The sequence below is a fragment of the Excalfactoria chinensis genome, chromosome 2 (assembly GCF_039878825.1).
Source record: "Excalfactoria chinensis isolate bCotChi1 chromosome 2, bCotChi1.hap2, whole genome shotgun sequence".
Lineage (NCBI taxonomy): Eukaryota > Metazoa > Chordata > Aves > Galliformes > Phasianidae > Excalfactoria > Excalfactoria chinensis.
Window position 1 is genome coordinate 62,998,539 of NC_092826.1, and position 24,690 is coordinate 63,023,228.

The 24,690-nt window shown below is 37.2% G+C and overlaps 1 protein-coding gene across 10 annotated transcripts in view; it reads right to left on the reverse strand.

Moving 5' to 3' along the window:
- The window catches only part of FHOD3 (formin homology 2 domain containing 3), a 363,466-nt gene that overhangs the window by 123,464 nt on the left and 215,312 nt on the right, over window positions 1-24,690 (reverse strand). For all 10 annotated transcript variants that reach the window (XM_072327321.1, XM_072327323.1, XM_072327320.1 and 7 more), the window contains exon 6: window positions 23,608-23,702. In XM_072327321.1, the coding sequence (XP_072183422.1) occupies window positions 23,608-23,702 (95 nt within the window). The remainder of the gene's footprint in view (window positions 1-23,607; window positions 23,703-24,690) is intronic.

A 24,690-nucleotide genomic window follows, 5' to 3' on the forward strand; every position in this document is an offset into this window, starting at 1 on the left:
CAGCCAGCCTCTGCCAATCTCACCAGGCCTCAGGGCAGCCCAGAACTGCCTACAGCTGCTGCCTCATGGCTGCTGGAGTGTAGTCATCAGGTGTTAGCTTCCTGCTCTTACTAAGCTTGCAGATAACAGCACAACTAAAGTAATGCCATCCAGAAGCAGTCATGGCAAAAAAAAAAAAAAAAAAAAAAAAAAAAAAAAAAAAAAAAAAAAAAAAGAGCAATTAGAGAAGCATTGTTTCACTTGCTGTTTTGCTAGTAGAAGAATATTAAGTTAGCTTACTCAAACAGCAGATTCTCAGGGCTTTTCCAGCTCCTCACAAAACAGTTAGCTCTGGGAAACAGAGGTCAATGTAGTTGAAGGCACATAGTGTGAAAAGTTAGTCCGTGTGGCCACTGGTTTTGAATAAAATTGCATTTAAAATACACTGTTTCCTCATCAGTAGACAATGGCATTTGAGAAACCTGTGAACACTTTTAGACCTCCATTCTGCTTTGGATATTACAGGCAAGTACAAGGGCTGCTCAAAAAGTAATGAATCCTGTTTTATTATGTTGCCCACAAATTCAAAGATAGATGCTGGTGGTATGGCAGTAGAGATTGAAACTTCCCACTAATATTCCATTACATGTTGTTATCACAGGACAGATGGCAGCAGAGGGGCAGTCTGATAGAATGGAAGTGCATATGAAATGATGGTGTGCCACTGAATTACTGCATGTGGAAAAAATGGCACCCAGTGATATTCATTGATGCTTGCTTAATGTTTACAGAGATCAAACAGTGTCCATTAGCACAGTGAAGTGCTCTTTGCAGTTGTCACAGTTTCCATGGAAATAAGTAGGCACTACTTTTGGATCAACCTTTGTATAAAACTAAAATACTACAGGTCCTAAAGTAAACTGCATAATGTCTACAATCCAATGCTGAGACTTACTAGCTGCTCATAACCCCACAGCTTTTCCACAGATCCTGCAACTTGGGCTTTTATATACTGGATAAACAGTGCTTCTTAATAAAAGTAGACAACCACTGAGCAACTGCATTACTACTTGGAAAACGAAGTCTGCAGCCAATCAAAGTTGGATGACCAGACCTGACAGTCTGTCATCCTGAGATGCAATGACAGGCCAGAGCCTTACACACTCACACTAAAATGAAATCTTATTTATCCAGTATGCCAACAAAAGACCTGTACCAGAAGTACTTGTTGCCAAAATCTATGTGGAATCATTGATTTTGTTACATCACATCCAAAGCTACAGATCTGTTCATGACTCTTGTGGGCATGACCTGCCTGTAGCAGCACATGCATGCCACTGCCAACACTTTAAGAGCTGGTTATCACAGTTGGAAGTGTTTTAGGGGTTTCTATGAATAATGAGAACGACTGTTTCACAACTTTAAAAAATACCAGAGGTACTCAGAAAGTTTCCATTTGTGATTAATTACTGTGACTTTCAAAGTAGGAGATCTTTAAATCTTTCTTCACAAGTGAATTACGAAATACGTTTGCTGCACACATCTTTTCAATAACTTCAGTAGTAAACAACTACATTGTAAATAAAAGAACTGCAAATCTCATCATGGGGAGACTATTTAACAGGAAAAAAAGAACAGCAAATCACTGTCATTCTTGCTCTAATTTGTGAAATCATGAGTATTTGCCAGTCACTAGTATTATTTTACTTTACATAATGTACCCAGATGGCATAGTAATGGGAGCAATAAAAATAAGTTTCCTATTTCACCTCTAATCATTTGAATTGCTGTTAAAAACTTACTGAAGGTTTTTAAGATGATTTCTGGGACCTACTGGACTCTTGTTTAGTTGCAAAGACATTTCTGAATCCATTTCAGCAGCACCTCTGTTAATATCCGCTGGGCAATCACACTTAGTTTGATCAGGACTAAATGTAAGAGCAATAAGGGAGGCAGAAATATGCTTTGCTAGCTCAAAACAAACAACCTCCTCCAAAAACTCAAAACACCAACACCCTGGTATGACCACTTTGTAAACATTGGTTGTTGTGACCAATTACAAATTTCCACTCTGAATGTCACTTCTTGGTTGAAAAAGGCTCACTGAAGCAAGATGGATATCCACTGGTGTAGCAAAGTGATATTTCAACCATTCTGGAATTAAATCAGGATTTCTGAATTTTATAGCATTGATGTATCAAAATTTTTATTAAGAAAGTTAGAAAAGAAAGTCTTATTATGTTTTTGTAACATTTGCAAGTCAGTTTAGAGACAGGAAATGATGCGAACATCTTCTGGCTAAAGATAAAACGTAGACAGCACTGTAAAGGGAAGAAGAAAAATTATAAACATTTTTCCTCTGTCTTGCTTTATGTTATACAGTGGAGTTTGGCAGTCCCTTTCCTTTTTTATCTCTTTGCATTTAGACAATTGGATATGCATTACAGGCCCAGACAAACACACTATGCAGCAGGCAGCAAAATTAATGTCCCATGGAAGGGTTTGTCCCAGCCATAAATCACCACTTAAAAAAAAAAAAAAAAAAAAAAAAAGTTACAATTGTTAATATCAGATTTTAAAATTTAGGTATATTTTTGAAAAGGAAGAAATTTAAACTCAGTATTTCACTGAGGATTATACAGTTGCTTTGGATTTACATCATTCAAATTTTAAAGGAGAAACAGGCATCCAATTTTTCACAAATTATTTACTATGGCCAAATGACCTGAGACCTAATCCCAACACGGACTCTGCCTAGTAGGCAACGTACTCATCATGTTGATAGATACAAGCAGTATCTAACAATGAAGTAACATTCAGTGTAAGAAGTGCCAAACCAGCTGGTGAGAGGAGCACAGAAAGCTGAAAATCCTTCTTGCTTGTGAGATGTGAAGATTCACAGTACTCTGTAACAGCCTGCAAGAGTCCCAGTTGCATCTGCAGTTCTGCTCAGTTTCATGTTTCTCAGCAGGGCAAAACTACAATCTATTCAGAAGAGGAGGGAAAGACCTTTCTGGGTGGGAAACAAGTTGCTGGTCCTGAAGCCAAGTATAAAGGACCTCATCCTTACTCAAATGACCTAAATCTTGGACTAAACTCTAAAGTTTTCATTCATGTAAATCCCAGGTTGTACTCCAAGTTGACTTAAGGCGTTCTATCCAGAATCAGGCTGTGAGATGCTTGGGAAAACTGAACTTGGCACTTGGTGCATGATCACCAAATGGAGGCCAAAAGAGAACTAGTTTTAGGTTGATATCTTTGGACAGCTTCATTTAGAACCTCTCTAGAGCAAGTAAATTCATATGCAAGGAAGATTAAGGCAATATGCAATTTATGTTCCCTATGTTTTATTTCCGAAAAATTCTCTTCATACTATTTTAAAATGCTATTATTGTTTTAAAATGTAAAGGTTTAGTTTCAAATCCTTGTATGCAAACACATACATGTATTTCTTTAACAAAATGAAGCAGTGAAGGAAGACGGCCACAGTAAGAAGGTCCTCTAACCTCAGTCCATGTTTCAACTCAAGGTCATTATATCTACTGATGTTACCTCTCAGAATATTGCATGACAAAAATGTCAATCTAGAAGTAGACAACTGCAATACAACTAGAAAATACCACACATTTTTCCATTCTCTGACCTTCAGTAGAGAAGACAGAAATTTAATTTAGCCTAAGATACAAGTGTTTTCTTTACATGACTATGTGCACTGAAAGTTCAAGAGGGAGTACTCCAAGAGGTCTTAGAAGAGGGGATCATATTAACATAGATTATTCTACTAAAAGCAGAACACTCCAGTGTTGAAAAAGTATAAAAGGTATGGAAAACATTCTGCTGTGACACATCTCAAGCTCCTTTTGCAGTGAAGTGAGAAGTTCTACCAAATGTGCAATTAGCCAATAGTAACATCTGCAACACTACAGTCTGAACTTCTTTTGTGTGATCTACAGTAATTCTTACCACTGTAGAAGCAACAGTAGAGTTTCTTAGGGTACTGTTGTGGCACAATCCCTTTGCTGTAATCTCTCAGTAATTTTAAAATTGAAACTACTTCCCAAGCACAGATCAACTTTGATGTTGTAAAAGGAACAGCCTCAGAAACAAATTTAAATGTAAAATGGTATTCCTCTAGCACATTTCCTATTCTTGATATTACAATCGAAGATTTGAAGTAGTAGTGTAGGAGTAGGGCAGTAGAAGGCTTCCCTCTAATGACCTATAGATTAATCTTGTCTTGCTAATGCTCTGGAATCAGCTGTCTGTAGTTTGTGGCAGTTTCCCATAATTTAGCAGATAATTTGGTTGCTTAATTTCCCTGGAAGTCAGAAGTGCATCCAGAATACTTTTGTTCTCAGACAAACATAAGTCCTTGAAATCCTCTGCACAGATGAGGAAGAAGAAAGACAACTGCAAAATGAAGGCTATGGGGGCACAAGGAACTGGGAGGAGACAAAATTAGGCCAGCTGACCTAAACTGGCCAAAGGAATATTCTTTATGGCATGACATAATGCAAACAAGATTTGGAAATAATGGGGAGTTGGCCATGTGGGCTGTCACTGCTTGGGGACTGGCTGAGCATCAGTTGTTGTATATTAATAGGATACTAAAGATCATATTTAAGATCCTGGGATTTTTTCTCCAACTTCCATCTTGCCTAAATAAGGCAGATTTACCACTGCCAAGTGCTTTGCAGGCTCAGGACAGAAGGTGCAGACAGTGCAGAAATTTGATTATCAGTTTAGGTTAGATTCTATGAACCAGCAATGATTAGCTGCTTTACCAGCTGCTCAAAACACCGTTTCTTACTTGTTCCAACTAAAACGGGGATAATATTACTTCTGAAGATAAATGGGGATAACATTACTTCTCTTCCTGTTAGCACTCTCAGTTCCATCAAGATGAAAAATCCTATTAGTGTAGATGACAGATGCTCAAAAAACATCAATTAAATGATCTTTTAATTCAGAATGTTCCTTTAAGTTTTTCTCTCTGTAGACCAAGTAATGGTAGAGAGAGCAGAGAAATGCATGCATTTACTATTCTTAAAACGAAATTTCTCAGAACTTTTTAAATGTACTGGATAATGATTATAAGGTCTGTGCACCGTTACATATGTGGCATGCATCTGCCATTTATCTGTGGTGAGATTTCTGACATGAAGAGAAAGAAGGCCATTAAAAAGAAATTCATCTGGCTTACCAACAAAACATTGAGATGAGCAAGTAGTGATTAGTGACTGGTCAACAGAAAAAAAAAAAAAAAAAAAAAAAAGAAAAAAAAAAAAAAAAAAGAAAATAAAAGGCTCGTGCCTGGAAATGATTATTTACATCATCGATCATGGTCCAGAACAGAAGGGGGAAAAATGAAAAAAATCTGTACACAGAAGCGAGCAATTCATACAACAAATCAAAACATTATATTATAGGCCAACATGGCCTTCAGATGAACACATGAAATTCTGACAGGAGCTTTAGAAGAATACTTTGGGGCTGAAAGTTGGCCCTATATTAAGTCATTTGTACTGAATGAATGAAGTAACTGTATTTCTCACAACAATAACCACATAATCTTATACATGCTGATTTTAAAAAAGATAAACATTTCAGAACCTGAAATGAGATAGGAATTGCTACAGGGTTTTTAAGTGTTTCTCCCTCCTGCCTTTTGGAATGATGATCTTCTAGTAAGACAGTGAAGTGAATTTCTCATCCCATGAAACAGTCAGAAATCATGTTTTTCTGAGATCACACACAATTTTCAAGGAAAAAACACAAAGTGAGAGAAGTGTCTCAAAATTACACATTGAGCTAGAAAGGAGAAGAGGACAGAACCTGGCGATTATAGATCACTACAGAATCAAACTCTGCTGTCAGGTGACTCTCGAGATGGTGTTGTCACACTTTTGTGTCAAAGACCCAAACCACAGAGCCCTTAGTTGTTCCCTGATTTTGAAAGTCTTTTTCTTTCGATCTTCTGGAAATTTCTGAACCACAAGGGTTTGGTTTCTATTACATTTTTAGCTTTTCCTATTGCAAAACAGAAAACAAAAATATTCCATGGGAGATCTGCCATCACCCTGTTTTCAGAAAAGGAATTATGCTTCAGTTGTAAAGATTTACAATGAAATTCTTCCTTGCTTGAGATTGCGAAGCTTCCAGTTGTTTGTGTTATTATTAACTCTTCACAAATTCTGATGTGTTTGGGAACTCCAGGCAAAATGAACACCACCGGTACACCCAGACTTGCCCTTTCAGTAAAGGCTGTGAATGTATTATTTTAAATAAGGTACAGAACACTACATTCATAGAAACTAAAGTAACATGAGAAGCAGATCTTGTTAAAACTCATGCTAGCATGAAATGTGTTACCATCTGATAAGGAAGGGGCATTTTTCTTCTGTTTTTTCTTCTACAAACTTGTACCTCAAATAATTTATATAGACAGTGTCATGGTTTTGCAATTTTGTAATTTTGCTATCAGTATTCCACATCACAACATCATGATAAAGCATAAATAATGTTAAATAAATGTGCTGCTCACAGAAGAAGACTACATGTCCCAGAGAACATCATGGTCAGGGATAAGTCATATGACAAGGACACTATATAATCTGACTTCGGGGCTGGACTTCCGCTCTTGGACCTTGCCAGCCAGGGGGGAGCCGTGTGGGAGCGTTCTATCCATTTCACCTAGAGTTACAGTAGGCCTCTCGGTTTCGGGACTCACTCTTATTTTACTTAATTCGTTAGCCTTAATTCCAATTATATTGTATTATATTGTGTCATTCTGTATTCCGATATAGTATTTAGTAAATAAGTGTGCCTCCTTAGATCGTTGCCGCTGTATTTGTTTTCCTTTTCCCTTTTTCCCTTTTCCTTTTGGGATAGTGGCCCTGCAGGCCGTCTATTCCCCTGTCATGGGTGCAGGTAGATTTTTGGTTAACCCATGACAGACAGCAAGGGTTTTCTAGCATTTCTACGTTAGGGATTATAGAATAAGTCTGTCCAGTGAAACCTATTCCTTTCATTTGATAATGTAATCTCTGCTGGTCACACATGAAACTAGTCCTACAGAAAAACAAACACACAAAGTAAACATAAGAAACCCCAAATATATCTAAACTATGAAATACCTTATGCCATCCTAATGCAACATAGCATTTTGAAAAATACTGACAATTTTTCGAAGTTACTGAAAGTGCACGATCTATAGTGCAGGTCTATAGGTCAAAAACAAAGTAGCTAAGGAGTACATCTCACATTTTAAAGAGGAGCGGTGTTTAGGAATCAATCATGCTATTCAATAAAACGAACATTTCTGGTGAGTAGAATGAAGGAAAGATAATCTTGTCTCTCTTGAACACTACACTGATAATCTGTCCAGCAACAGATAGAATGGTGATACTCGTGTTTTGATATGAAGTAAGAAACAAGAAATCAAATCATGAGTAATTAGAACTTCACATAACAGATAAATTTGCAAACTAAAGTTTAACCAGTGAGCACTGCTATACTGATTACATGAACAAAGTGTGCATCTACATAAGAGAAATATGATTATGGCCATTTGACATCTGATTTTGTCTTTAATTTTTAAATTTTCCTTCTTATAATGAAAGAAGTGTTGCATGCCGAGCCTTCCCACCATCTCTTTACATTGATGTATGAGGCTAGCCTTGAACTATGCTGTCCTCAACAGATGTTCTTTGGGCTGAACCTCTGGCAACAGGAAGCGTTTGGGAGAACGGCAATTTCAGCAACTTCTTTTCCTTGGGCAGGGCCAAATTGATATTTCCTTAGCTGTGTTCCAAATAAATGAGGAGAGGAAAAGAGTTTTTAGGAGTTTAATAACAGACAGGACTTTCTTTTCATTCCCATCTACAAAATCCCCTTCAAATCATATTAGCTTCCATTATGCAGCTGAGTGCCATTGTGCTTTGTGAAGGCATCTGACATTACTACAAGGCTACTGTACTCAAAACAAAACCAAATCAATTTTTAAAAGGGACTAAACAAGTGGTTACTACTTCAAAAGACTAAGATGGTACCAGCATGCTACTCATTTCATGCTTTGCAATTAAGAATCTGAAAGGTATCTACAATTAATCAAGTGAAGCCATAGTTCTATGATGCAGGCAGTGATTCACCACATTTTGTCTCGGGGAAATAATTCAATATGGAGAAATTTTAGGAGGCATATGAAAGATGTGAACAATGCTTTTTTTTTTTTTTTTTAATTTTATTTTTTATTTTATTTCAGCCTCCAAATAAATAGCTGAACAAGAGTATTTTCAGAAATACTTTTCATTCTGAATGCTGGCTTTTGACTTAAGATGAAATCACTTCTCTATCATTTTTGTGAGGGATTAGAAACTATTTAAACAAAGTAAGATGCTCCATATCAATTATCCGTACCAAATCACTACCAATCACTACCACATCACCATCTCCTATCATAGCCAGATACCTGATTTGTACAGATTGGCTTATAGGTGAGACTAAAGAAAACTTCCTAATGACACAAGCCTCAGATTATCCACATATTTGACATGAGAAATGTTTACTGGGCAGCATCTCACGTGAAACTGAAGTTTTCCCCCAGTGTACAAAGTAGCTCAGGTGGAACTAGAGGTGACCCTGTCCCTGCCTGTGAAAGTCATCACCATTAAAATGTGTGGCTCTTCTGAGCTATGACTGAAGCCAGAGGTAACCAAAGAAAATGAGGAAAGTCTTTAAGTACTTTCTCTCCATTTCCTTACAAAATTAATCCCAGACAAACCTACAATAACCATGAAGAACACTCCATTTTTACCTTTGCTTCCTTAGACAGACACATTGTCTCTTTCACTGTCCATTTGTAGATTAACTCTTCTCTCTAACTATGGTATCTTCCCACTGAAGTCAGTCTTACTTGCCAGTAATGCTGAGTTACATTCCTAAGTAAATTGCAAACTGCATTAGAAAAGACCCCAAGCTGCTGATTCTTTCAGACAAAAGCATGCCAGTTTGAAGGAGAGCCAGATAAAAGATTAGTCTTAATGTATGTTCCCATCATCCGCAGCATGTAGAGCCAGTGGTACAGAAAGGGCACAGGACGCGCAACCCAACTGATACTATCAAGAGGGTGTGGGATGGGAAGGAAAAGCTGAGGAGAAGAAGGAAAACAATTTGCTTCATTAATTCTATTGCTCATTAAACAGTTTGCTAGTTAGTGGCCTTGACGAAGTCCTGTTTAAATAATATCAAGGTTGAGTTCAAAGGCTCTAGGGGAAAAAAATATTTGAGTCGCTAAGTACAGTGAAAAACTACTCTGTTATTATTCTGTGGTTTTATGCACGTGAAATTAGTTCTTTCAACAGTTTCATTATAAAGTACTTATATAAATACCAAAACTATGGCTGGGTTTAAGTAACTTCACCTGAAAACCCCTGTAAGTTTAATGATATGGTTGGCAGTCCTTTACTGACCTTGTACAATCTCACAGACAATATATTTCAATTTAAAAAAAAAAAAAAAAAAAAGAGAGAGAGACAAAGAGAAAAGCACAAAGGGAAAATAAACTATGTATAAGACGTATGGAAGTGGTTAAAGACAGTGTATTAACAAAGTTTTCAATATTTAATATGTTCTCTATTGCAATATTTTAAGCAAATAATTGTTAACAGGTTATCCTTTTTAAGCACCCTGAAAAGCAAAATACTGGTGGTTTGAACTACCGAAACAATAAAATTGTTGAAAGAACAAGTATCACACATAAAGTTATGAAACAAAACTACCACAAACCCTACTTGAAAGAATAACTAATAAAGAGATAGGATATGTATTCCACTCATTACTGGAACACTAAGACCAATGGCGTTTCACTTTACATATGTACTAAGTACTTCTCTCTGCTCTCAACCTTATGAGTATTATTATGCACAAAAAGGAACCCAGAAGCAGTGCTTTGACTGCAAAACCAGACTCATTTATTTACCTTTGCACAACTTTCCAAATAAAATTGAAGAATAAAGTTGAATTCTGAGGAGCATAGATAAACATCAACAGCAACCATATTTTTCCAGCAATCACCACCTATTTGTCACAGATTCCCCAACTGCTCTTCAGCCTTCATTCCTGCAACTTAGTTTCTTCATATCCGAAAATAAAAGAATTATACAGTAAGGGCATTGTTTTTGCTAATGTTACAATATGTCTACATATTGCAAATAGACATATATTTGATGTATATGCAAATACATGTATTTACAATTAATTAAATTTATCACAAAAATTTTCATTTATTTTTTCAGTTTATATCTAACTAGAGTTACAAGTTTGCAGAATATCATGCCTGTACTGCAAACTTAATATGAAGTCTTAAAAACACTCTAAGATAGTTCATTAAGTAAATCTTTTGTGTGTTTCCATACAAGGAGATAATGTAATTTCTCTGCCCCAAGCTACTTTCCTCTCACTTCAGCCAGGTAAGCCTTCAGACCCACTCTCTCAGACACTACAGCAAATTAAACACATCAACTGAAAAGACTAATGCTTGGTTTTCAACCAAGCAAAGAAGAAGCAGGTACTAAGAGAGCAGTCAGAGTCTACTGTTAGCCTAACAAGAAGGGAAATGTTTCTATAAAGCACTCCTCAGGTGATGTGGCAAAAACTTTGCAAGTCTGAGTTGGGGTTAACTCTAATTACACTGATGCACATTTGCCATCTAAAGGTTGGCAGATTAGAGAATATCAGCCTTAGCTTCATCAGTCTTCATCAGAGAACTCTTGATATCCAGATTCATAACCATGCCCATCTCCCACCTCTAGTTGCTAAGAACAAATATCTTCGGTACTATTTATAAAAAAAAGATCTTGTTTTTTTTTTTTTTTTTTTTTTCTAAGTGTGAGACATAAGAATGTGGGTACTACCTTGTGTGACTGGATTTGATTAAATGATAACAACTGTATCAACATCATCAGCAAATAAATGGAGACCTCCAGATAACACTATAAAAGCCTTCCTTCTTCCTGGCATCTCCAAATTGATTTTTTCCATCTTTCTGTCTCACCTCTCCAACACACAGATATCAAAATGGACATAAAGTTGTCAAAAAAAGATCAGTAACAGTTTTTACTTTCACCAGTTCACAGCAATCATGTAACTCAGGCATAACAGAACAGTCCTACATGCATTAAGACTCAGATGTCACAGAGATGTCTAGGGAAGTCCATAAATCACATGAAGATAATTCTTGCCAAATACAGAGAAATAAAAATACCAAACAGCAATATAATGAGATGACTGAAATTAAATTGCCTTCTTTTGGGATGAAAAGGGTTGATATTGCTAGGAGTTTGTAGCTACCAAGGTACTGACAAGTTTTCAGCAGCAGTGACCAGGACAGGGAAGCAAATGACAGAGCCGTGGAACCCAGATTACTATGAACCTGAGAATGAAATACCTTTGATCAAGCTATTGCTTGGGCAAAAGATGGACATTTATAGTGACATTATTTAACATGCATTTCAGTTTCATTATTGGCAGAATGAAATGTGTTTCTGGTGCAGTATCTGAGAACTTCAGCATCAAGGGCCTGAGTAACTTTTAGCTAAATAACTGCCACAGCCATTAAAAGAGCTGAACCACACAAGTATGAGATCATAATCAGCAGTGATTTGATTTGCATCACAGACCATTTTGGGACTTTTGTTTCAGTTCTTTGGACGCAGTAGAGACAGAAAAGCAGGAGAGAAAGGAAAAAAAAAACAACAAAACCAAACCCAAAAACAACAAATCAATAAAACAAAACCACTCAACCCTCTCTTTTTCCTGAAGTAACCACAACAGATTTCTTTCACTTTCTTCTGAAGTCAAGAGTTACTGCAGGCAAAGTCAGTAGACACAATGATGCCCTAATGAAGGGCAGCAGTTCACAAAGGCAATAAAATAAACTGCTGCCTAACGTGATCCTTTGTATTTCAGAAAGCTAAACTGAATTGCACTGTGGTAGCTGTGTAATGTCTGATGGGAATGGTTCCTGTGTATTTAGCCAAAGGAAACGTAATTGAGATTTGACCCTTTCAACTCAGAAAATGTGAGTTCAGTAAGAGCAGTAAAATCACACAGAACTCTTGGTGTTATTTTTTCCTAATTTTAGAATAAGTTTCACAGTAGGCTTTCATAGCACTTGACAAAGAATATTTACTTAAGCATCTAAATAGTTTTATAAGTGAAGTATGAGAGAAAATCTGGGTGAAGGGCATGAAAGATCACAGTGATCAGAGAAGTACCTGAAAAAGTAGTTTTCTCTATTTTCCTAGGTACGGCATAGGCACATTTCCTTTAATAGAAGTAAAATGTTTCACAGTATCTGAAAGTCCGAATATTTTACATGTCCACATATGGATTTAGTTGTATAATTCTTGGCTCTGAATAATAATAATCATAATAAAAAAGTTTTCCCAATGCTATGGAGTAAATTAAGAGTCTTGATAGCCAGTACCCTGTTTTAACCAGGAAAATAAGATCTCAGAACCTGGAAGGGAATGGATTTCAGTACTAATGCCAGAACTCTCTCTGTACTACCTCTGAATAGTAAAGCAGATCTGCCTTCATGTATAATGCCAAACTCAAAAGCTTTGCAAGATGAAAGTCCTGCAATTCCTTTCTATTCCCGAGTCATGTTTATTGCAACCTGTGTCCACAACACAATTCATAGGAAGATCAGCACATCCTTGAATATTTCCTTGAAGAACTTAGCTAGTTCTCCACAAGTGGGAGAGCATGATGAAGGTTAAAATACAGTTCAAGGCAATCAGAAAAGAAAAAGTAATCAAGTATCACAAGAAAGGTGACAAACTCAAATATGCTACAACTTCACAAATAAATATTTCGTATTTTGCAGTCCAAAAGTAAAAAGTTCAGGTTCCCTCTCTGACAATGCCCTTACAAAATGAGGCTGCCAAAAGCTGCAGCTTAACTATTCTCTTAACACTTCTTCCCCAGCTGCAGTGGGTGGGACCACACTGTGTTCCCAGTGCTCTTCAAAATCTGTATTCTCAATATAGGATGCTGGGCAGCTCTGGACCTGGTGGCTTGGACTAACACAGACAAAAACATCAATCAGTTGCAATACAATTAATAATACCACCATTCCAATTAAGCTTGGTGTTTTAAAAAATACTTGGTGCCAAAGATCACAAGACCTGAGCGAAAACAAAACCTTTCACTGAATATGCACAGAGATTAACTAGCTGTATTAGGCTACAAGTACCTGATGCTAAGAGCTACATGAGGAAATGACAAAAAACTTCAGCTTGTATAAACGTCCTGAGCTAGACTTATAAGGCAGAATTGCAGTTTGAAACTGCACTCTCAAGGTTTGATCAATTTCATATTCTATCAGACTTTTCCTCAGTCTATTCATATCCATCTGTACCTAACAATATCTGCTAGGTGGTGCTGTGGGATGGCTATTCTAAAGCAGAGAAAGCACTCTTTTTTTCTTCCTGCACTCGCAGATGTTTTTTTTTTTGTTGTTTTTTTTTTTGTTCCTTCATTCAACATGAGAACAGATGTAGCGTTTTCCACTTTTCACTTCCATGGAGAATAGCTACCTACTGCAAAAGCTTTAGAAGGTACCCTCCTGGAAGGACAGGTAACTTGAAGAATGCTGCATTAGGCTTCATACTCATTCTGGAACTAAGAACTGGCAGGATTCTATCAGTGCCCTAACATTCATAACATTGTAAGTGATGCAAATTAGGATAGAACTACTCATGTCAAAACATTCTGTGCTAATGACCTGCAGGTAAAGGCAAATCACTATCCTTATTTGTCTGGTTGATATCTGTCACATCTGTTTCATGTAATACCATGTAAATTTAGCCAAAGATAACAAATAATCCTAACTCATGCTTTTGAGCAAAAGGGAAGAAAAATAGAACAACCCTCTGAATGAGAAACTATAGTATTAACTACATCAGAAGATGATGCTTGCATTGTAAAATTTGCAATCAGTTTTTGGGCCTTGTCCCAAGACTCAGTTCCTTTCTGAGTACTTTCTATTCGTACATAAAACCCAAAATAGTAAATGACAACAGTATCTTCTTTGAAATATACCGTAGTTTCTACTTAGCAAACTGATATTTTCTGTCTTATACATTACTCGGAAATTAGATCTTCCATTGGCAGAAATAGAACTTGGGCATTCACCTTGTGTCTTCTCTGCCAGAAGGCAATGGCAAAAAAATCAGAATGGATATTGTGCAGGGCAGTGATTAATTTTGAAGTTATCAGGACTTTACAGAACTTTGACACCAATCTTGCTATCAGATAGTCAGCTTTTACAGATGGTCACCTCAGTAAATCACCAGACAATGAAGATCTGGTAGCAACCTCACCTTCAGAAGGTATGCCCTGTCTTTTCCCTCAGCAGACACACTGAAGTCTTAATATGGCAGATTTTACAGCTCCCCTATTCACGAACGAGTAGCCCAACAGACATCCAAGGATAAGAGTCTATGCATGGGGGAAGGTAGACCACAATTAGGAAGACAAAAAAAAGAAGTGACCTGAGTGCTTGAAAACCAGTGAGAGACACATTAAATTTCCACTACAAGAGACACAGAGAAGAAAGTCTGAAGAAGTGAAATTCTGTTCACAGGGTAAAAAGAAACTCAGTCCACACGGGATAAATCATTTTGAGGCAACCCCAAATGTCAATACCTGCTGGGGTCTCTTAGCCCATTTTACTCTTTTGTTCACATTCTGCACAAAAAGCTGTAAACATGCAAAGTTCCATTGGGAAGTATTCAAACAGTGAGTTAAAGAAGAGTTGCTTTCTCTGCAAAATCATAAAAATAAGGTGCCTGCACAACCACACAGGTAAATTTTAAGTACAGTGGAGGTGGAAAAAGCCTTCTAGAGAGGATACTTCAATTTTATCACTAAAGGATGCAGCTACACACTGCTGGAAATGAAACAAGCCTAACATCTGCTACAGTACTGTGCCTTTTAAAGAAAAGAAGTAATTAAAAAAAGGGACCAATCTAGACAAAAATCACATGACATAAGGTATTAGCAGCATTTTTATACTGAACACATTCTTATTTTTTTATTAGAATAGTCTTCAAGAAGAAAAACAGTAGAAATGGGAGTGGGAGACAAATCAGAAAGTATCTGACCAATTGCTGTGATCAAAGAGGATCACAATATTGAAAGAAAGTACACAGCAGGTCCAGATGAGAAACATTTCATTGTGCCATGGGAGCCAGTTAGAGAACCTGCTGGTATGCTAGAAATTGTTTTGAAGAGACTTTTTATGGTATAAACTACTACATGAGGACTGAGGGAAGAAAATAAAATCACAGCAGAGAACTTTTCTTTTGATCTTACGAAAAGTAATTTAAGTCCACAGATTTTACCAGACATCCTCCTTCCTAAGGACTGGCCATGTAACCATAGAGGCTGACTTAAAACGTAAGAGATAGCATGATGAGTTCTATGGCAACAGACTTATGCAATAACTTTAGGGAACTGAGCTGGCTGCAACTCACAGGTTTCTTGGAGTTCATTATACACTGAATATAAAGACATCACAAATGTTTTGATGGTTTCAGTTTTTTTTTTTGTTTGTTTGTTTGTTTTTTTTGTATAATGTATTTTTTAATGTTATCTAGGTATTTTCAGCTAGTACAGCTCACTTAAAGAATGAATGTACCTTAAAAAACCATTTTTGAGAGATGCCAGAAGAAAAGACAGGGTAACAATTGCTACTAGGCTCAACTTCCACTTGCGTACCTGTCTTTAACATATGTAATATGTCCCTTTTCTCCCTCATGTTTTCCCCTCAGGGCTGTAAAATCCAAACACCAATTTTCTGTATGAGGGACTGAGGGACAAAGGGATTTGAAGATTGGTTCAAAAATGTGCCTGGAATCCAGATTGAGTCTATGTCTCCCAGTCATGGACTCCTTCCAGATCTGGGTCATTCTTTTATGCTAAGATGCAAGAAAACCACTCTTCTATGGTGATGATGTGAAAAATGTTGCATACCACCTTCTTTCCTGTAGGCAGGATTCTCCACTAGTGTATTATATATATATATTACACACACACACACATATATATGACAACCAGAAGAGAGAAAAATTTAATAACAAGAAAATTAGTAAGTATATGAAGATGATATTGTGTTGATTAGCTCAGTTTCTCTCTCACTGTGTTTTCTAGCTCCAGAAAGATAGGCAATTCAGAAAAATAAGTTTGAGAGGGGAGGTTATGCAGCACAAGTCAACAGAAAAAGAAGGATCCCAAGTACCTCACATCAAAATACAGAGTGGATTCAATTCCAACAGTTGGAGGATCCTCATAATGCCTAAAATTCAAACCAAGTTTGTGTGGAATTTCTGCTGTTGTTTCCTTACAAACTCTGCTTGCATTTCTGTAAAATCATGTAGAATGGGACTTTCTCTCAGAAAATCAACAGTCAGCATAACAGAAGTAACATGAAGAAGCAACTTGATAACAAAGTTTGGGTCTCCAAAAGTTTACTATGAACTTTGAGAAAATGGGCTAGCTCATAAATTAAACCATGCTTGCCACAGAATGAATACCTTAAGGTATCATAATTAACACATAAGGTAAACCTAATGCACTGCTATTAAAAGGAAAGCCTGCCTACATTCTTCAGACCCGAGGGAATAAATCAAAATTAACCACAATGCTTACTAACAATCATAAAAGCTAGCATGTTAACGCAAACAAAGAATGCAGAAATTTGACCGTCTCGTTTTTTCCTACAAAACTGTGTGTATGGTTTCATCACACACACCTGTGCTTTCTGCAAATAGAAAAGACAAAACATGTGTCTAAGGATCAGTATGCTTAATTAAGATCCAGAGCATCTGGATGCCAGTCATTTTTCCTTACATTTGTCTTCTCTACTTTACGGAAACATATTCATTATTCATTATGTGATGCTGCATACTTCTGCTGCCACACACAATACAGACCCCGATTCCCTATTCACCAGGACTCAAGGCCCTGCTGCCACTGCACATCACAAGAGCCTATTTCGTTTTCATAACATGCTGTATTTCCTTAAAATGCAGCTTACTAAAATCCTGACTTTGGACTAATGATATTTCTACCTGCAAAATAACAACTCAGCTATCCCAATAGCTTTGGCATTACGACAGCAATGTGTTACACAGGCAGGCCAAGTTGATTTCTTTGTTTAGATGTGTGTATTTCAGGGAATCACACTTCTTGCATCTCATGGCATATACTGTAAACTTGGATTACAACCATCTCCATCTGCTTTTTATCCTTGGAGCAACTATTTGGTATTTCTTCACTCTTTTCCAGCTGACAACTTACAGTTGAAAATTTACTGTTTTTCTTGTTGAGGCAATTGATTTTATAGTTAAGGATCTTTCAAACCAGTGGCTCCAGGCATGCTGTAAAGACAAGTGGGTTCCATTTTCTTTACTCACGTCTCAATACAAACAAGCTTTCCACCTGCACCTTCTACTTTCACATGAATGCTGGACTTAGTGCTTGTTACAAAATACTAGTAGCTAATAGAAGATATTAAAAGCTAGGACCTGGGGCACAATAAGTCACCCACAAATTATCTCTGAATCTGAACTGCTTTAGTGGAAGAGACCAATGCAATTCTAAAAGCTAATACTGATTTTTATGTTTTCCCTTTCTTACCCCCTACCTAATTCAAGTATTATGCTTGCTTTTTTCTTCTTCATGCCTTTCATTTATGAAGAGAAATTTGTACATCTGTATAGATGCATGATATTTTCTAGAAATATGTGAATATATTTTGTTCCTTGCTAACAGAACATTTTCTCATACATACCTGAATAGATGTGATAGAGTGAAAAGCTGAGCCTGAACATTTGCCACGTTGCCGGCAGTTAATCATTGTATCTTCTCATTCTCCAATTCAAATGGGCTGAAATAAGCTCTATGACATGATGTAAGGGAACTTGTGTTTTCTAAGCACTGTCTTTATCACAGAATCACAGAATTGTAGGGGTTGGAAGGACCCTCTAGAGATCATCGAGTCCAACCCCCCAAATCTACAAGCATTTATCTACAAGAATTCACTATAAACACAGAAGAATGGGTATTTATCCCTTCAAACTATCCAGAAATTAATGCAACAGGCTTACTTACTGCTGCAGAACTGGACCTACTGCTAGCAACCATGCTTGATTACTTTAAAAATCATCTTCAAATATAGCATGTAAAAAAACAAGATGACTTGAAGTAGTCTGCCTGCTGAGTTCGACAGACCACAATGAGTACATAATGTAGTCTGCACTTGCTGGCTTATCCTAATCCAAGTTTATTGCAACATCTTGATCCCTATCTTCAAAGCACTAATTAAATACAATTCAAAACAAACTATACTCATGCAACAGCACAGTTTCAGATTCTGAGTAAAAGATTGAGGAAAGCTTTCCTCTGGTCTGGTAAGATTTGGCTCAAGCCCTCCAAAGGCTGGAAATAGGAAAGTTAATTTCTTATAAAGCCAGGATTTTGTTTCTCTCTCACACAATCATTTTCATGACAATAGTTCAATGCCTAAATGCACATCAGATTAAATGCAAGAAGCAGCTCCTAGACAGACATGGATGTTCAGTTTCACTGAACTCAAAGCAGTTGCACCTATTCACTTATCTCAACCTCTTGAGTGCAGGACAGTGCACAAGGAAGACCATGCTTACTTCAGGGGAGAGCCTTACTTTCTAGGAAGGGAAGTGGCTTGAGTACCCAAAACAATAGTACTTAATGGGCTCTTCTGCCTGGAGTAGGCACAAAAATAGAACATAAATACAGGTTTACAGGAGAAACATCACAAACTGTGCTGCTTATAAACTAGCTATATATGAAGCCTCACTTTTGAAAGGTTGCAAATGAGTTAATTAACCATACAGGCAGCAGACTGAGAATGTGACAGCACAGTTCATACACTGACTTTGATTAATTTCATGTGCATTTTCTCGTGCATGCTTAATTTTTCTAGCAGGCCAGTTTTTCTAGATCACCTTTGTACACAATAAGAACAAAGCCCAAGAAAATCATACAGCACTACTTTCTGCTAAAAAAATCTGGCATATTATTATGCATATTCCATCTCACCTTCCAGGTAATGTTAACTCAGAACAGGTCATGCATATGCAATCATTTAAATATGTATATATGCAGAAAAAAGTCAAGAAATGCAAATACAACACAAGAAACTCATCAAGAGATTAAACCATCCAATGTCTCTCTTGTGTTGAGTCAATTTAATATGTTTTTGGTTTTCTGTGCTACTCAAGCTAGTAGACTCAGTCTTACTCAGATTTTCTTAATTCTCTTTGAATTCTGACTTTCTCCATGTCTATGAGCCACTTTAGTGTACAGATCTGTAGATCTAATTTAACATCCATTTGTATAGGATTGGTGACAGACTTTCTGAGAAAAAGACTTAGTTCAAGCAGTATTCTCTGCTATTCTTACAGCTTGAGTTGAGTGCATGTGTAAAAGGCTTATGAAACACTGATTTCATCAAGTACTTAGTTTATCTGCTTCTTCGTACCTCAAATTACTCACTTGCAAAATTAGGTTTAGTGATCTGTGCAACTAAGAACGTCAGTTCTTACAAAATTCTCATGTAATGACAGACCCATCATATAGATGTTTCAACACGTTGCTGTAACCTCATTGGAAAAAGGTCTACTGAACTTTTCTTTTGTAAACAGAAATTTTATTCTGAAATCAACAAGTTCACTACAGCGATGTCCTGATTGAACATAGTATTTTATTTTTTTTCCTTTCTTCTGCTTTGAAATCATTCTTCTTCTGCTTTTGGGTTAGATTATGTTTAAAATATTCAGAATATCAGTACTCCAATTCAAAGGGAAGCAAAAGATCGAAACAAGGCACAGGAATAACTTGCTAGTTAAAATTCATATTTAACCTTGCGATATAGGACCCAGACAGAAGAAATGCAAAAAAATAAAAAACATAAAATAAAAAATTAGAACAAGATGTGAGATAGGAATCTTTAATCAACCTTGTTGTGTCAGCCTAGGCCTAGCATTCCTCACAGACTTCTGAAGTTACCCAGTACCACTTTGAAAATGGATTACTTTCCACAGAAAACAATGCCAAAAAGGGGCTTTAGCTCCCCTGGGGGAAAATTAGAACAGCCTGGGTCATCAAATGGGAAAAAAATAATCATTATCAGTAGCAGTAAAAAATGTGGGGGAACAAAAAAGGTGAAACTAGATTCAAGTTTTGGAATGCTTTATGTCTTATACATTTGAAGATTAATATGAAGTGGCAAAAGCTTTCTTGATGCAAAGGAACTTCTGCTTCCTCTGGTGGGTGATATCAATGGTTGGGTTTTCTCCAAGATGTTTTGTTCAGAAATGTACATTTTGTAAACACTCGGTAACTAGTACTGGAGAGAGAAAGGCAATGATACACTGTATGCTTTCTATTAACACTTCAGAGAGAATACCAATGCATATGAAAGATAATACATATTACCTCATATATGCTAACAGATGAAAAACACATTACAAGGATTTAATACAGCTTAGCACTTACACATCTTTAACCTGGTGTTCGTTGTTTTGGGTAAAAGAAGTCTTCCAACAGCCCTGCCTACCACCATTAAATCAAGATTCTATATCAGCAGGTGACCCACAAGAGACCTCCACAGGGCTCTGAGGTGCCAGCATGAACAAAAACTTCATGTCCCTTTACAACCAGGCTAAATGCGACTTGCAATTTGACACAAAAATTTAATTCTGATCCAGTTCTATAAATATTTGAGGTGTGAGGGGCAAAGTGGCGAGGCCAGACTCTTTTAAGCAGTGTGTGGAGACAGGACAAGGGGAAATGGACAGAAACTGGAGCATAGGAAGTTCCGCACAAATGTGCACAATAACTTCTTTACTGTGAGGGTGATGGAGCACTGGAACAGGCTGCCCAGGGGGGGTTGTAGAGTCTCCTTCTCTGGAGATATTCAAGACCCGCCTGGACGCCTACCTGTGCAACCTGGTGTAGGGAACCTGCTTTGGCACAGGGGTTGGACTCGATGATCTGTTCAGGTCCCTTCCAACCCCTACGATTCTGTGATAAGCTTAGTCTTTGACACATTCAGCGACAAAATCACCAGTGCCTTCAAATACTCCAACTACATAAGCAACTAGTCTGGCGTATAACGGTGACAATCTAGACATGTTTTCAGTTAATTGTTTATACTCATTCTTTCCTGCTAATTTCAAGATTTAGTCCTCTTCCTCTCCCCATCCCTGAACAGAAGAATTACTGGGTGCCAAATTTATGGCTGTCACAGTGCTGAGCATGACAAAGGACACTAAGGTCCCTTGCTGAACACAAGTCCTTGTGGTGGAAAAGTGCATGCAAACATCTTCCACACTAAGTGAGCATGAGAAACAGAGCCAATAGCCTTATACAAATTCAGAAAAGCAAATAACAACAAAGAGTCAAAACCATTACAGAATTTGATAGAAAAAAATCTGCAATGGAAAAGATTCAACCATCTCCACTGCTGAGTTTACTAAACTTCATCAGAATTTTCAAGAGGGCAAGAAGCAATGTGTCCATCTGCAGTTGTGGCAGCTGAATGACTACATGCCTTCTGTTTCCTCTTAAAGGGATTTGTCCTGATACTTAATCAGCACTTTTACAATTCCTTTTTGTTTGGCAGTGTTAAAAAATGTTTCCCCTCCTTTTTTACAGAGAAGGAACCAGGAGAGCAGGACTGCAAATTAGGGTGTAGGTGTGTTGCAAATTCCATGGATTTGCTGTTCACAGAAAGCCAAGAACATCTTAAAGAGCATAAAACAGCTACCAGACCATACTGTGATAGTAAGCCTGTCATGCCTTCGATTAGCTTCTGGCACACAGACATGGACTTAGATCTTTTCCAAGACAGTCAAACAATAATGAAAAATCAACTTTGATGCTACCTGAAACCAAACTATTCAAAGCACATTGCCTGCATTCCTTAGCTGCAGGCACTGAGCCAGGATATGGAGATAATCACTTGGGCTGACCATGGGGGAGGGAGAATGGAGTTCTAGGACTGAAGAGTTAAAGAACTCTGGTCAAGAAAATTTAGGCAGAAATTATTCTGCAGGTAGAAATACATCTGTTTCTCCTCCACTAGCTCCAATAGAGAATTAAAATAATTGTGGATACCATGGCCATTTTTTTTTTTTCTTCTTTCCTTTGTTTGTTTCTGCCATCTGTCCCATAGAAAATGAGGATCCACAGTAAGAAATCCATTTCTCTCTCTTCTGGCACTGCGTTTCCAACTGTGGCTAACATTCCCTGCTTGAGAGGGCAAAATGCCCAGAGTAACATCCAGCCAACAGTGGAACACTTTACGTGGGGAAAATTTTCTCATCTTCTCCCAAATATGAACTGCTCATTAATCATGTCCAGTAAGCCTGATGCTTGATAACCACAATTATTATCTTACTTTTACATATCTACCTGTAGTAGCCGTCAACTCAAGATAAATCAATTCTTTTAATGCTTTAGTATCTATCCTTTTGCTTACTCATCTTCCGACACAGGGAAATTTGCATATCAGAGAAAAAAAATAAACTGAAGTGGTTAAAAGGTGCCCTTTTGATTTTTTCTTTCTGCTATGAAAGCTATTTTTTGAGAGAGAAAAGAGAAAAGCAGCAGAGCCTCTATGTCGCTATAGAATCCAAATAGCATGACTCAGACACTTGAGGAAAAATTCCTGGAAATTTCTGAATAATTCTAATGATGGACTCAGCTCCACCAATTATGGCATCTTTCAGGTTGTCAGGAGGAGCTAAAGTACCCTGTTCCAGTTATTGTGTCATTGAGGACTGTGCCAGGCAGGTCTAAATAGCAGGAGCAGTTCCTGTGGGATTTCACAAACTTCAAGCAAAGATAGCCAACAGATTGCAGATTTGTGGCTTTACCTACACTGTAACTATTCAGGATGGAGTGTAAGCAGAATTTATGTTCTGTTTCCTTTTCAACTTCCAAAACTGAAAGCCTTATAGTGTATTGTGTACTATATAAACTTGTATTCCACTCAAGTGGCACAGACTCTGGTATAAGGCTTCAGTTGTTGCCTCCTCATATGCAAGGAACAACAAAAAAATCTATTGCAGGCAGGAACCAGATTTTGTCTTCTAGGGCTCTTCAAGTGCAAGAAGCCCCAGAACAGGCTCCCCAGGACAGCGGTCAAGACCCCAAGCTGCCAGAGTTCAAGGAGCATTCTGACAATATTCTCAGACATAAGGTTTGATGTTTGTGTGGTCCTGAGTGGAGCCAGGAGCTGGAATCAATGATTCTTGTGAGTGTCTTCCAACCTGGGATATTCTTTGATCCCAGTGCCTTTGCTTTCATAACCAGAGTATGTACCAACAGCATAAAGGAGTAGGAAAAACATGGAATAGAAATGACAGCCCAGCATGCCCTGGCTTCTAGGCAGTGAGTTATAGACAACCCAGCGCATAATCTGTTGAAAATCTAGTGCATATATAGTACAAATAAAATGCATCTTAAAATATCCAAAAACATGTAAAACAAGAATTTTGGTGAGTGTCTTACCTTTGACCCAATAAGTGTGTACAGCCATTGGATAGTTTCATTGTGGTTTATTACTCCATTCATGCCATCAACATAGAGCATAATCTGGCCCAAGGCTATTGCAAAGAAATGAAAAATAAATAAATAAATCAAACATATGTATATACACGTTCATTACAACCCTAAGCATTACTGACAATTTACTGTAACCACTGTTTTCCAGATACATGTAGAGCTCAACTAACAGAAGATATAATGGGTAGGATTCTTCTAAATGAGATCCTAGACAACTGCAGTAACTTTACTGACTTCATCTCAATGACATAAGTGTGAATTTTGTGCAGTGCTAAGTATGGATATTTGTTCCTTTCTAAAAGATGTTATGTTTTATTGCCACAAATTCTGCAAATAGTATTCTGTGTATATGCTGCTTGGTGTTGCAATGGACCCATTGAAAATAATGGGCTATATCTCATAAGCCAAAATGTTTACCACTTGTTTCAGCACCATATAATGCTTGGGATCAGTACACTTGGATTAAGGCGACAGTTTCGGTTAATTTCTGTCATCTGCAATTAAAGCAGGATGATTAACTAAAAAAAGGACAGCGAATATTCACCTTTGCATTTTTGTATTTTAGTGAGAAAACACAACAAAGCATGGCCAAAAATGAATCATCTTTACCCATTCATTCTGAAGTATTAACAACATTTCAAAACATGTAAGCAAAATATTTCATAACAATAATTCCCTAGTTTGTAATCCTGATAATATAAGGCTTTCTAGAGACAACAGTCACTAAATCTTTTTAGACTGATAAGAATAGATGTTTTTCACAAGGATTATGAAAGCTGGACTAGCAAAATTCATCTACCATCTTCAAAAGTTTCCACTTTTAGATCTTATGCTTTATAGAAGGAGATCAAAGCACAGTGGGATGAAAAAGAGATCACTGATGTAACCACCTTTCTGCACAGCCTCTTGGCATAACAATTCAATTATATAAGGCACAACCTGACAAGCCCCTTCTACGCTGCTTTATGGGGGGAAAATGAATAAAGAAAAACAGGGTGAGGAAAATTACAACATTAGCAATCTTCCAAA